The sequence below is a fragment of the Manis pentadactyla genome, chromosome 13, assembly GCF_030020395.1.
Source record: "Manis pentadactyla isolate mManPen7 chromosome 13, mManPen7.hap1, whole genome shotgun sequence".
In the NCBI taxonomy this organism is placed as follows: domain Eukaryota; kingdom Metazoa; phylum Chordata; class Mammalia; order Pholidota; family Manidae; genus Manis; species Manis pentadactyla.
In genome coordinates this window covers 64,774,529-64,790,012 of record NC_080031.1, presented here as the reverse complement: position 1 = coordinate 64,790,012, position 15,484 = coordinate 64,774,529, and the positions used below count along the sequence as shown (strand labels likewise).

The following is a 15,484-nucleotide window of genomic DNA, read 5'->3' as shown; positions in this document are numbered from 1 at the left end:
CTAATCTTTGTTTGATAACTAAATGTTGAAGAGACTCTTACTATGTAATTGCTGGGTTGGAGAGGCTGAGAGAGTGGTATTTCAAGAAATGTTTCGGGAGAGAGAGTAGTCAGCAGTGTTATATGCTGTTTTAAAAATCCAGTGAGACAGAGACTGAAAAATGTACATGAAGTTTGGCAGGCAGAGTCTTTGGATATGTTAAAACTGTCCCAGTGTTGTAGTGGGGAAGGCCAGGTTGGTGTGCGTTGATGAATGTGCTGTAGTATTTCTGCAAGCATGGTTGGGCATTTGGGGGGTGGGAAGCTGAGGGGATGAGGCAGTTGCACTAAAAAGTTAACCATGGTTAAAAAAGAAAGAACGATCAGGTTGAGGTACAAGGGAGAGAGGAGATGATGGGAACTACAACTTCTCTGTTACTCTACAAAGAAATATGACCATTGACACCAGCATTCCCTTTTACTCTTGTATTTTCTGTATTCTCAGAGAAGTGCTCAGCTCCTCATGTTTCTCTAAGTTTCTCTTTTCATTCTTTTCCCATAGCTTCACCCACTAGCTGTTGATCCCTGGCCCCTCTCCTAAGCTCCAATTATGAATTTTTTAACTGCCAGAGAGAACTCTTTAACAAATTGTCTCATCACTCCTCAAAGTCAACATGTTAAGTAAACTAGTAATTTCCTTTTCATGCTGATATAATTTACTAGCATCTCTATTTCTTTCATTAAAAAATCCTTCCAGTTACTGAGGGTCTATTTGTGTCTTCCATTGTTTCCTCTGTCTCTTTCTCTCTTCCCCACTCCTTTGTTACCCTCACCCCGCCACCAATCCCTGCTCCCTAGACTCAGAATCACTGCGCTGCTCTTTGAAAATTTATTTCACCAAATGAATTCATTTGGTATGCTTCATTTAATATGGTGTTATCCATCCATAAAATCATGTATTATTTTTGATGTTTCTACTTTGCTTTCCTATTATTTCAGGAAAACAACGCAAATATAAACTCAGTTTCATTATATTTAAATCTACTGATTGAACTATAAATAATAAAAAATATTTTACTCTAATTTTTGAATTGTATTTTAGAGATTAAAAATAAGCACTTTTAAAAATAGAGCTTCAGAACTTAATGAAGAGATAAACTTTCATTTTATGTGGTTCTATGTTTATCTTAAAATACTACTTCATACACTAGAAAATCTTTGTTTTTTGAATATAGTTGTTCATAGTACAGTGGAAACTAGCATAATTACTGCTAAATCTTAAACTTTGAGGTGGTATTCTGATGAACACTCAGTAAAAATTTTAAGATGCTGGCATGCTTTTGCATTGTTGAAAAAATACCTACGTCAATACTTACCGTTGGAAAATATAGCATATTAAGTATACACATCTTTAATTTTCTTTTAATAGATAAGGGGAGATGTCTTTTTGTGTATATTAGAGACTTTAATACTTTAATTCTCCTTTCATAAATTACCTGCAGAGCACTAAATATCCTAGAGTGAAAACTAAGGAATTTCTGTCTACTTTAAAGTTAATTGAATTAACAGGTAAACATTTTTGTTTTGGCTTTATTTGAACAGCTGAGCTTGTCAATCCCCATGAGGAGTCTTTTTTTTTTTTTTTAATTTGGGATCATCATTGATGCTCAGCCATCTAGAGCACATCCAACAGTGGAAATGAAGCCAAAGTGTGTTGCTATTGTGATTGAACTACAGAGACTCCTGGTCACATTTTTTTGACCCTATTGATACATAACAAGTTTGATAGTTACTGGTTCCAAATTATACCAGAGTCTAAGGGAGGAAGAGGCATAACAATAGTCAGACACAGACAGACTGCAATGACAAGTGACAGTCTACAGTCTGATATGAAAGAAGAGATGAGAAAAATGACCAGAAGTAGTCATTTCAAAACATTTCATGACACAGCAATTCTACTCCTAGGTATATACCCAAGATAAAACATATCCACACAAAAACTTTTACACAAATATTCACAGCAGCCTTAGTCATAATAGACAAAACATGGAATCAGCCCCAATATGAATCAACTAATGAATGGATAAAGAAAATGTAGTATAACCATATAATAGAATATTATTTGGCAGTAAAAGAGTGAAATACTGATACATACTATAACATGGATGAAGCTTGAAAACGTTATGCTAGGTGAAAGAAGCCAGACACAAGGCCACATATTTTATTATTTCATTATTCCACTTATGTGAAATGTCAGAGTAGGAAATGCATAGAGACAGAAAACATGATTGCCAGGAGCTAGAGGACAGGGGAAATGGGAGGGACTGCTGATGTGCACAGAGCTGCTTTTTAGGGATGATGAAAATGTTTTAAACTTGATTGTGATAATTATACAACTTTGTGAATATATTAAAAATCTTTGACCTGTGCACTTTAAATGGTTGAATTATGTGGCATGTGAATTATATCTCTAAAGCTGTTACAACATAGTAGATTGGGTAGTTAATTTTTTTTAAGTGGTTCATTTTTAAGTTCTTAGTGCTCTAGGAATAAATCATTTTCCATGTATTTTACATAGTTGAAATTATAGCTGTCTGAATGCAAACACAGGATTAGTTCAAAGTTTGATTATTTTTCTCATCATTAAAAAACCTAGGTAAAATAATTTTTTAAAAATATGAAATTTTTGCATCTAACTTATAGTAATGTTTCTTCTAGTGCTTTAAAGTCTAAGAATTAGTGGTGGTTGTATAAAATATGGAATCTAAGGACTGATTAGGTTGATAGCACTTTGAAAAAGCATATAGCAGTAATGCAGTAAATTGAATTAAATGAGTGTACTGGATAACAGATACTGATCAAGGAAAAAAGGGAAGTTTGGATTATGACATAGATTTTTTTCTGTGTTACATGGAACTTGCTACAGCTCATGTCTGTGAAAAATATTTTAAGAATTCACTAGAAGGTATGAACCACTAAGAATGGCCAATTTTCAGGTTAAATGATAATTTTGTTGGCTCTTATGCATTTAAAGAATTAGGTTGGAAACACAGCAGGATTCTGTTCCCTGCTGTTGAGCTATGGGTCAAGGAAGAACTATGGGGATAGTTTCTAGGTCTAGACTATTTTCTGTCTCCCAACACTTCCCTCCACCCTTCATGACCTGTGTAAGGCACTGTCACTGGTTTGGAAATTCGTCCTGTGCCTTGGGTGTGTTGGGACTGAACAAGAGCTGAGAACCAGGGAAACAGAGAGAGAAGGTACAGAACAAAAAACTAAGCACAGTAGAATCAGATGTGAAGTGTAAAAACAATGCTAGTTGTGAAAATGCGTTGTATCAACCAGTTCATGTCTGAATCTGAGAAGGACTACAAGGGAGGAAGTGAAGAGCACTGAGTGGTAGGCTGGATGAATGCAGATGAGGAGTGAGTAAAGGGAGGAAGTGTGAGCGAATCTCGAGGACCATGGGAATCCTGCCGTCCTGGGGCTACACAGGGAGAACTGTGCTCGTTATGAGGAAGAGGAGTTTTAAATTGTGAACATTGGACTTCAGATGTGGGCAGGATGCCAGCAAGGCAGTATGAAGCTGTGGCTAGAGAGGCAAAGTCTGAAGTGACTGGCCTTGCTGGCCTAAACTTAGGGAACAGTGTTATTGTGTCCTCCATAGACCACCAAAATGTAGTTAACGTTTGAAATTATTAGAATGGGTTTACTGTCATGATAAACTTAAAATTTTTAAAACTCTGAATAGTTAAGGTTTTCGTCCACTTTATTGCTTTACATTTTCCTCACGTAAAATATTCCAAATCCCTTGATTCTTGGAAATCTATGTCCTCCTAAACATGGCTAAGTGTATTTATTGATATTTGTTTTTATCACATGATTTTACATTTTGAGTAATTCTTAAGTGTAATTCATATTTTCTTTTAATAACCAGGAACCTTTTGAGGATGGCTTTGCAAACGGGGAAGAGAGTACTCCAACCAGAGATGCTGTGGTCACATATACTGCGGAAAGCAAAGGAGTTGTGAAGTTTGGCTGGATCAAGGGTGTATTAGTATGTCCATATAGACTTAATTGTAGATATAAAGCATTTCTTTTTATTATAAAACTTTCCTGATATTTTCATCAATTCTTAAGAGAACTCTTCTTTCTCTTTTTCAGACTGCTTTATTTCAGTGTTTAATGATCAAATTAATAACTTGTGCCTCCTTTCCTTGTAAATGCTAATTTAGAAAAAGGAAATGTGCTATATTAATCAAATTATGCTTGATTACTTCTAAACTATATTGTATTGCCTCCTGTGAAACTCACATATTGTCCCTTTTCAGAAATTAAGTATGAAGCTATTAAACGGATTGAGCATTAGAATCGAGAAAGTTGAGCAGGTAGTAGAGCTGAATTACATATACCACTTCTTTCTTGCTACCACATTCTCTTTTGGAGAGAAATGTGTAGAAGTTAACAGGCAACAGAATAAAGGAGAAATACTTAAGTGTTGAGGTCACTTCAGTAGACAGGTTCAGGTGATTAAGCTTCAGATTTATTTCTGTTTTTCAGTGCTCAGATGGGCACTAAGGATTTGACTGGAGTACACAGGCTGAAATAACCTTCATTGGTACTTTGCAAGGACTTAAGTAGACTTGTACTGACATTTAGGGAGAAGTAGAGGGAAAATCACAGTTTTAATAGTAACTTTAGTGCTTAATCAATAGAGTGAATGTGAAGCTCCAGGTGGTATTGTTTGCCTGTTCTTAGATTTAAGAACTTAGCCTTCTAAAATACTATGTATGGGCATAATAAATAAAAGTAAAAATAAATTGGGGAAACTGTCTTACAAATAGCTTAGATTTTTGAAAGATGTGTGAACAGTTGGTATTTTGTGTTAATATTAAGCAACTTGAATTTCCTATAGAAATCATGAAATGAGGAATCTATAAAAATAAGTAAAAATTAATTTTAGTTGTATTGATAAAGGGGAGCATGAACTGCTCTTTTTATGGTTGAAGTCTTAAAATATTCCTTTTAGCTGTCTTGTTCAAGTTGCTTCTGCTGCTTCAGATCAATGTGATACATACACATACACTTGCATGCACACACACATCCATATATTACATTATACTTAGCTCACATTTGACCTCTCATTAAGCTTTTTAAAAAGCTATTAAAGAAAGGGTGAGTAAGGTAAGTGATTTAAAACAACTTTGTATAGTTTTTAAATTGTGTTACCCTAGTTCGGGCTTGGTTATTTGTATCTATTTGATACTTTTCTTCATCTCTGACTTGGCTTCTTTTTCTTTCTTAGGTACGTTGTATGTTAAATATTTGGGGTGTGATGCTCTTCATTAGACTATCTTGGATTGTGGGTCAAGCTGGAATAGGTAAGTGAAGTTACCTACTGTTCCATCCATTTGAGAATTAATAAAGTAGCTGTGTGCGTGTCTCGGCTCTGAACCTCAGCATTCGAGCAATCAGTCATTCTAAGCTATGTTCTCCTTTGAATCAGGTGGTCTTAATGTTACTTTTTCCATAATTCTGATTTGACTTTTCTAAAATGAGATAAAAATGAGGTAATTTGTAAGTTGTAAGTAAATTCATTATACTCAGACTAATTAGTTCTCCTTATGCCAGGTTTAAGTAGGAGTGTTAAGTGTTCTCAGTGTCTTTTCTTTTTCCTTAAAGGTCTGTCCGTCCTTGTAATAATGATGGCCACTATTGTGACAACTATCACGGGATTATCTACTTCAGCAATAGCTACTAATGGATTTGTACGAGGAGGTAAACTCCATCTTTTCACATCATCACCAGATTACTGGGACTAAGTAAATTGAGATGTAAAGTATTTTTTGTCTTAAAAAGTATTCTAATTATTTTTTACCTTAAAGAAGCAACATATCAGTTCTGTATAGGCAAGAAAGTTGTTACTAAGCACTTTCAAACTAGCATGTTTGACTGTAAGTATATTCATATTATATATTCTTATCCCTATATGTATTTTTATATTTATATTCAATATAAAATTTTATATTGACCCATATACAAACATGTATGCTTTAAATTATGTAGGATATTCAGTGTTATTTGGTAGCAAGAATGGAGCTCGTCACTGGGTTTCTTCTTCATCAGGCTGCCCCTGGTTGCCTCCTCCTGGGCTTTAGCCCTTGGATCAGTAGCATGCATTCTGCATTTGTCAGTATTGTACTGGTGTAACCTCATCCCTCCCCACAGGGAAATTTAGGCAGAGTTCTTGCCCCATGATCTAACAGCTTGTATGAATTATACCTGGGGCTCGTCTACACTCTCAACTCTAGCGTCTTCTGTGGAGGGCCTCTTTCATTAGAGTCCACAAGATCTGCCTTGGGAAATTTTACCATCCCCAGGGAGAGCACCCAGAAGACCAGGAGGTGGTCTTGGGACCTCTGAAAACAGGAAGAAAAGAATTCCACTTCCCCAAACAAAACCCATTGATGGAGTAAGGAGAAGATCCCTATAAAAAGGAGAAAATGTGTAAATGTGTACCAGCTCCTATGAAGTCATCATAGCAGATCGGCCAAGAAAAGAATCACCCTGTTCCATCTGCCTCAACTAATTTGCAGATCCGCACTTGACATTATAGACATACAATTTCTGCTTTATCTGCATCAGGTATTTAGAGAGAGAACAAGATTGAGCCTCTCATTTTTCCCCATCATCTTCATATTTCTTCTATACCAGAGGATCCAGATCATTGCAGCTGTGGGGGAAGCTGGTAGAGCACATCAACATGATTATGACTGTGCTGAGCCTGCCTCACTGTTTGCAGGAGTTACATGTGCACAGAGTGGATTGAGCTATCTTGGGGTATAAGATGGGGGTATGGCCAAAATTGGTAATCAGACAACACTGAGAGGTTCTTTTGGCTTCGTGTTTACTGGGTTCCCTGCGCTTCATTTCTTTCTTCTACTGCTGGGGAATGGAAGTGCATGGAGAAATGGGGTGGGATGTTGGGTATTTGAAGGATCACAAATCATCAGAAAGTTTCTCTTTCCAGTGCTTCTAATCTTGAGCCTTACACCTCAGGGAATGAGGCATGAAGCCACTGACAGCATGAACCCCAGACTGTTCTCCATGTAATTCAAACTTAGGAGGGTATAGATTTCCCTGCATGTGACTGTAAGTCATTTCATATTTCAGTGGTACCAATAATTTTCATATATATTCGTGAATACATCTAGCTCAGAAATTTTCTGTCTGGTCTTCCTTTCTGGGATACCAAGGAAGAATGAAAATGTGGAGCTCATGAAGATGTGTCCCAACAAATTACCATAGGCTGCAGTTTTGCCTAAGTTCTCTCAAAATGATAGAGTAAGTTCACAAAGGAATAAAATATAGGGGGAAAAAATTGGATTATATAATTCAGAATTCTCCTGTTACATTCTTACAGATAAAAAAAGTGAATGTGTTTGCTGCAATAATAAAACCTATAGGAAAAAAAGAAAGTCCTTAATTTGAGGATATGACCAAATACTTTGAAAATTTTATAGAAAGCATTCATTTTTCACTCATTAATTGGTAACTTTTGAAACCTGGCAGATGCTTTACGAACATAAACGTGCAGCATGCTCTGCACTGAAAGCTTCCTGGAGATTCTTTCAATGAATGTAAGCCCCTTCTGTATCTGCTTCTTGGACTTGGAGACCCCCTAATAGAATTTATTTTGGCTTCCTGAAAAAACAGTATTTTCCACATGGGAGAAAGTAGATACAGGTTTAAGACTGATGAGACTATATTACACCCTGTAGTTGTGATTCTAAATGGGAAGTGTCAGTATGATTCGTACATATTATTCCAAAAGTACATATTGCTTAGCTCTGTCCACAGAAATTACCTGGAACAAATGACCAACCCAGTAGCAACAGATATTACTAGTGCCCACATAGTATATTTCCACTCAAAAGGAATCGAGGAATCTTGGAGAAATGATTGGTTCCAGATCTGGGCAGGAAATGTCGTAGAGGGGCCTAGGCATCTTTTCACATTGGAAAGTAAATAGATAACAAAAGCTATTAGTTTCATGTCAGAAGTACCCAGGAGCCAACTTGAAGAACCAAACATTGACTTCAGTTTGAATAGTTTGAATGGCAGAACTGCTACTACTAATAATAACTGATTTGAATGTAAACATAATATATGATAAAACCCATAAATTCACAGGCACCACAGAAAATCTGTTTCACCTTTGAAGAATGCTTGGCAACTCTCCAGTGAAAAAAATGAAGGTAGAGAATCTAGTGTTGAATCAAGCTTTCTTGGATGAAAGTTTCCTTACCTAAGTCAGCCCAGCCAAAAAATTGTCCTTTAGGTAATTATTCTACGTAATAAGTGAAAAAGGAAAGAGAATTAGAATATTCCAACTTTATAAACCCTTTATTCAATTAGCGTATCTGTGAAGTATTGTTTCCCAACAAAATGAATCTGAATCTCATTATGTCTATAGCTCCAGGAAGCATTTTAAAGAATGCGCAGAAGAGAGAGGAACTTACTAAGTGATGCTATGGGGTGATAGCAGATTTCAGACTGGGAATCACTCTGGAACAAGGAATAGTTCTTATTCAACAGAACTTCCCAAGGAGCAAAAAAGACAGAGAGGGAGTTATAGTTTTAAAACAAACTTTAGGAGACTCATAGATAAGAGTTCGTTTGCTGTTCTTAAGGTTAAACTACTTCGTCTTTCAGTAGGGTAGGACTAAGAGTGCATGGGTTGGATCTTCTCTAGCGGGCCACTGAGGACTAATTTTGAGTGCCTCCCTTGAAAGGCTACATAAAGAGATGAAGAATAGAATCAGAACTATCCAGAAGGTCAGGGTGCCAAGGATTCCATAGGAGAAATGGAGGGATACCATGGAAATAGTGATGTCTGAAACCCATCTTAATTTTTTATTAGCTGAAAGCTGATTATTAAGGGAATTAATAAGGAAATATTTTTTTACCTGAAATATTCCTTAAAGGCTGTGGATGGATGCTCTGATGAGTATTTCAAGTCAAAGGGCTCCCTTTTAAACTTGTCTAGTTAACATTGTTACTATAAAGAACTTTCTTGAGGTAGTACTTGCCAGTTTACTTACCTTGGTTCTTAACTCAATTATAGTATTTATATTTTACTAATATTGAGTAATAGTTTATTTTCTAAGGCATTTTAGTACTTCCAAGAGCTGAAACACATACAAATGTCTACTTTTCCTAGTGCTATGTGTACTTTCTGCCATAGGTGGTATTTAATATTACTAAGTATTTATTACTAAGTAATCGTAACATTGACTTTAACAGTACATTTTATAAATTAAACAGATACCAATCTACAAAAGTATACTGTATTTTTAATATGAACTAGCTGCATTTATAAACCAATGTAATAATGTCCAATTATGAAGTCTAGGACAAAACATAATATGGAAACATTCAGGGTTGCTAAAAAAAAGGAAGAGTCAAAACTTAGAAAATAAAAAATACTTTGTTTCAGGCTTGATTAGATCTTAGTAATGACATTTGGGTTACTGTTTAAAGCTCCCAGCAGCTGGTCAGAGAGTCATCCCCCCAGTTCTTGGCCTCCAAAGAGTAAGAATACAGTGCCGAGTAACTGAGGGAGGCACCCCTTCACCTGCGTCTCTGGCAGAGCCCTTGCCCAACAGGCACAGTAAATGCTCTACAGATTATTACAGCAGGCCGGGAGCCCAGAGGGCTTTCCTATTCTGCCAATCCTGTGACTCTTGAAGACATGGATTTTACAGAAGTCACTTGGCGCACGTGAGACAGGCGCTGTACTCAGGTGGTGCTGCTGTCTGGCAGCCACTTAACACAGAGGCCTGCAGCTCCTAGACTGCACAGACCAGAGTTCTTCCATCCTCAGATAACTAATCTGTGAATACAGACTGATTTAGGAATAGAGGACAATCACATGCAGTCTGGATTTTGAACCATACTGTGTTGTATGAACTGAGCAGTAGAAGGGAAAAGTTCTCAAATCACTTTTGTTTTGGAGCATCAAATTAAGAACAGAGATCAGTACACTTTGAAATATAAAGCCAGGTTACATCAAACCTCAGACAGGTACTTCTGAAAACCTAAAATCAATATAAGTCTGCCTATTCCATGACTGAGATGAAGTTTTGTATTACTTGTATTTCAGTCAATCAACAGATAATTATTGAGTTCTTGTGACAGGCACGGGTTTGTAACAATGAAAGTCAGACAGTATCCTATTTTCCTGGAGTATAGTGGCAATTATTTTTTGATTCCATAATCTTGACATACATTATCTGACTTAATGTGACACTGTCATTAGTCATGTTTGTAATTTGTGTGGGTGAAGAGAGCAAAAATGAAACAATTATGCTAATTTTTTTCAGCAACATTAAATTTTACGCAAATTCTGCTGGTGAATCTTTCTTTAAATGTCTACAATATCTTGGAATTACCTTTCTGTATTCTTATCTTTTTTTTCCCTGAAAAAATTGAAGACCTCTTCAATTTTACATATAGATAAAGACAAATATTGGAAAACCTTAAGATTTTTCACATGTTGTAAGTGACAAAGTGCATTCTGTATTGGTAAAAAATCAGATTATCATTAATATATTTTTTGTTAAGTCCATTACATAAACTTCATTAATTCCTATTATCACCAACACGGAGTTCTAAGTTAGAGTTCAGCTCCTTAGCTCTTTACTTTTATTGCTAATTTTTTTTCAAATTGTAGCTTTTCAGATCAGTGAAACATTTGAAGAAGTGGTAAAAAGCAGTTCTGTAATAGTTGTATTATGAGGTTTTTATTAGACTTGAACACTGTATTTTCAGCTCATTGAAACACTTTATATGCCACAAATAGCTCAGGTGTGAACCTGGAAGTAACTATAATTTTTGACTTGGGGTTTTCTCCTTGATTCACTTGGTGACATTTCAATTTCGCCAGTCTTTAATGATTAAAAAGTATTTTAACTTGGTTCCTATAATTGCTGCAGAATTAGGGCTATATGTCTTTGTTCTTCAAGTTTAATTTATTAGGGAGATCACTCATAGTGAAACTAGAGCACCAGGAATCACAGTGATCATAGAGCACCCAGTCCTGTCTGAAGATGCCGTGTTTGTCACTTCCCTTTCCCTATTTGCCTTAATAATGACAACAGAATAGAGGAAACTTACGAAACTAACAGGCAAAAACTCATTATTGCGTATTTGTTAGCAAGGGTAATAGAGTGTATTTCCTAGAACAGTGACCAGAATGGATGTTGGATCCATTTGGATGCATTGTAACTGCATTGTATTCCCAAAACTGTTCTTCAGAATTTTACATAAAAGTGACTTTGGATGAACTGTTTAGTGACTGTACAGAACGTAGGAAGTTTACTTCTCTGACACACAAAGGATGCTGGTATATTTTCTAATCAACACCAGTGAGCTCTGAACAGTAATTGCTAGATAGTGTTCTTTCTCACTGATAAGTTTATTGCCTTTGTGTTGTCTTCACCTTTTGAATTCTTTCTTCCTTAATATACCAATGAAACTTTTATTTTACAAAATTTCTACAGACATATAATTTGTATTTTAAATGAAACTACCTTTAAGCTACTCTTGGAAGGAAGTTTGTTACATCACAGGATACATAGCTGACTCGTATTATGTATATCAATCATTTCATCCAAGGTAAGTAAAAGATGTCTGGGTTTAAATTTTTCATTGTCCTGTTTGGTGGGTAACAACTCATTGAAGCTTTATATTACTAGAAATTTTGAATCTTTTGATGATCGAATAATATCGGAACTTAAGTAAATAAAGACAAAAGTATTGATAATTCTATCAGTGTATCATACAAGCCAACAATTAAGTTCCCACCATTCTTATTTTTTCAGATTATAAAAGTAAGACATATACATTGTGAAAAATTAAGTTTGAGTAGTTTAAATATTAGACTTAAAATCCTAGCATTTCTATCCCCAGTGGTGGGGCGGGGGGGCAAGGGGAGTGGAAACACTAATTGAACTGTTAAATATACATTTCTTCACATATTTTTCATTTTTTGTTAAGATATAATTTAGGTAAAATTCACTTTTTTTGGTGTGCAATTCTGCAAGTTTTGACAAATATAAATAGTCATGTACCCATCACCACCACAGTCAAGACAGAACAGCTCTCTCACACCATAAAACTCCCCTGTGCCCCCTCAACTCTTCTCAACTACTGATCTGCTTTCTGTCCCAATAGTTTTGCATCTTTTAGAATGCTGTACAGATCACATGGCATGTAGCCTTCTCAATCCGGATTCTTTCACTTATCTGAGTGCTTCTGAGACTCACCCACCTTATGTATATCACTAGATGATTTCTTTTAACTTCTGAATCTTATTCCATTGTGTAGACATACCTACATTTGTTTCTCCATTTCCCAGTTGAGGTGTTTTTGGCTATTACAAATAAGGCGGCTGTATTCATTTGCATAGCGGTCTCATATTACTGAGATAAATGCTAAGGAATGGGATTGCTGGCTCAAATGATAGGTGCATGCTTAACTTTATAAGAAAGTGCCAAACTATTTTCTAATGACTATCATTTTGCATTTCAACTGGCAATGGATGAGAATTCTAGTTGGTCCACTTGCACATACATCTGCATTCTCATGGCCACTGGTAATTTTCAGTTTTGCTTTGTTTTGCTGTTTTAATATGTGTGTAGTGTTATCTCATGGTAGTTCTTTGTACTTTCATAATGGCTAAAGATGTTGTATATCCACTACCCGTCAGATTTTATTTTATATGTGTTCACTTTTCTACCTTATAGTTGTTTGTAATTTGTATTTTAAATTGAACTACCTTTAAATATCTTGGAAGGAAGTTCGTTTTCATAGAATACATGTGCCAAAACTTGATTTTGTTCAGTTCTTTCCACACCTGAGGCACCAAGGATGTCCTGGATCACCTGTTTGCTGTGATTTTTCAGCATCATATTGGACAGTAAGATTTCTTGCAGTTTTGTCAGTAGTTACGATAAATGAAGATGAAATAATCCAAAAGAACTTGAACAGGTTTGTTAGTGTTTCTGAAATTTCAAACGTTTTCCACACTAATATAAAGCATTTAGCCCACACTAGCAGGTAGGAAGAGCCATGTGGTGCTAAATTGAACCATGTGTAGGGTTTTTTCTTTGTTTTATTGAAGTATAATTGAAATACAACACTGTATAAGTTTAAGGTGTAGAGTACAATAACTTACATATAGTGAGAAATGATTACCATAGTTAAGTGTAGTGAACATTTACCATCTCATACATACAGAACAAAAATACATGTTTTTATCCCTTGTGATGAAAACTTTTAAGAGTCATGTGTGGTTTAAGAAATGTCTTTTTGTGACATAATTACTTGTCAAATATCCAGAGTGTCTGGTCAAAAGAAAATAACGAGTGCTTCTACCTTCCTGCTTAGATTTTTTGTCTTTGCATATATTGTTTTGAAGATGCTATTTAATTGGAGATCAAGTCAGTTGTTCTGAGTGTTCGTGATAGCAGTGTCTGATAATGTTCCTTTCTATGAGATTGATTAGTACCTCTGTAATCCTTCAAAAACAGAACAGGGTGTTGCTCCTGGCCATGATCACTCAACCTTGGTTAATAATGGGTTTCTCATTGTTATGGTTCTCTTCTGCAAAAGCTAAGGTGTAAATACTAATTAATGCATTACTTAAAAAATTGGCAAGTCAGTTTTTAGTGACAGACCTCACTGAGAAGTATCAAATCATGCACTTAAGTTAAAAAAAAAAACAAAAATAAACTTCAGGGTGAAGTCTGTTTTTCATAAAAATGTTGAATATTTTGCAATAACTTTTTGACTCTGTATCATTCATGAAATTCTGAACTTTAGGTAACAGCGAGGAAAATGTTTTTAGTATTTTGCTTTAGTTTAAAATGAAATTGTAAATAGGACTTTATTTTTTCCAGAGTTTTTAATGAGTTCTTACAACAAGAAGAGATAGGTGGGGCAATCATTTTAGTTTGAATTTTACTTGTAAAACTAATTAACACATCACTTGGCTCTTTTCGCGGCTTTACTGTAACTCACCTATTGCTTGATGTCACCAACCTTCTGGAATCCCAGCATACTCAACGTAAAATGAGGAGTTTGGCCCAAAGATTGAGATCCCTTCTAGCACCAGCGTTCTATGAGGTCACACATACGAACCACAGTCGAAGAGTTTGGAGTAGGTAGTGGGTAGTGATGAGAAATTTTGGGTCACAACTGTTTCTTTTCATTTTGTGTATGTTAGATGCTGATCCTGAACTAGGATTTGGTTCTTTGTTTTTCAAAAGGACACATAAATGGATTTAATTGCCTGTTTAAAAAAATTTTCATTTAGCACATAGTCCAGCTTAAAAGTAACTTTTGATTCCTTTGGTTAAGTAGTCAGTTGATGAACTTGCATAGGGACCTCTTTAATCTTCTCTTGAAGTCTAACACACGAGTATTTATTTGTTGCTGTATTATTTTGACTAGAATACAGTTTTCACATTTTATAAAATGCTAGTTGATAATAGATTGGTAGCTTACTAAATGAACATTATTGAAGTAAAATTCACATGTAGTGAAATGCATAGGTTTGAAGGTTATAATTCTATGAGTTTTGATAAGTTTTTGTGTCTTACCTCAATATAATGTTTTTGGAATCCATCCATGTTGTTCCAGTATTTTGTTGTGGTGTTCTACTTCTGTGTAGTGTCCCACTTAATGACTATATGACTTGGCAACGAATTGGCAATAACAATAAACAATTTTTTATTTAGTACCTGTTGATGGATATTTGGGTTATTTTTCATATGGGTCTATTCTGAATAAGCTGACAGGAACATTCTTTTATAAGGCTTTGTGGTTGTGTGTGTTTTTATCCATTTTGAGAGCATACCTAGAAGTAAATTTGTTGATTCATGGGGTAAGTGTGTGTTTCATCTATAAAAAAAAATGCCACATGGTTTTCCAAAGTGGTTGTACCATTTTATACTACCATCAACAACATACAAGACTAACAGTTTTTCCGTATTCTTGCTAACACCTATTTCAATTATAGCTGTTCTTATGGATGACTCATTATGAAAAGCATCTTTTAATCTGATTAAGACCACATGTATGTCTTATTTTGTAATGTATTCAAATGTTTTGCCAATTCTTAAATTGTTATCTTTTGATTTGTAGTTTTTTATATATCCTGAATATATCACATGTCTTAATGTATTTTTTCCAGTTTGTGACTTTCCTTATCATTTTCTAAATCATGTTTTTTGAAAAGTGGAAGTTTACCATTTTGTTGCAGTCCAGATTTTCATGATTTCTTTTATGGTTACTATTATTGTTGTGTCTTGAAATCTTTGCTTATTCCAAGGTCATGAAGATATTCTCCTTTGTTTTTGCCCAGAATCTTTATAGCTTTTGTTGTTATATTTTTTACTATAAATGGTCTCAAATTAACTTTTGCACATTATATGAGATAG

The 15,484-nt window shown here is 35.2% G+C and overlaps 1 protein-coding gene across 2 annotated transcripts in view; it reads left to right on the top strand.

Moving 5' to 3' along the window:
- SLC12A2 (solute carrier family 12 member 2) overlaps positions 1 to 15,484 on the top strand; it is a 103,360-nt gene that overhangs the window by 18,710 nt on the left and 69,166 nt on the right. For both annotated transcript variants that reach the window (XM_036903222.2, XM_036903221.2), the window contains exons 2-4: positions 3,916 to 4,035; positions 5,284 to 5,359; positions 5,661 to 5,756. In XM_036903222.2, coding sequence (XP_036759117.2) covers positions 3,916 to 4,035; positions 5,284 to 5,359; positions 5,661 to 5,756 — 292 coding nt within the window. The remainder of the gene's footprint in view (positions 1 to 3,915; positions 4,036 to 5,283; positions 5,360 to 5,660; positions 5,757 to 15,484) is intronic.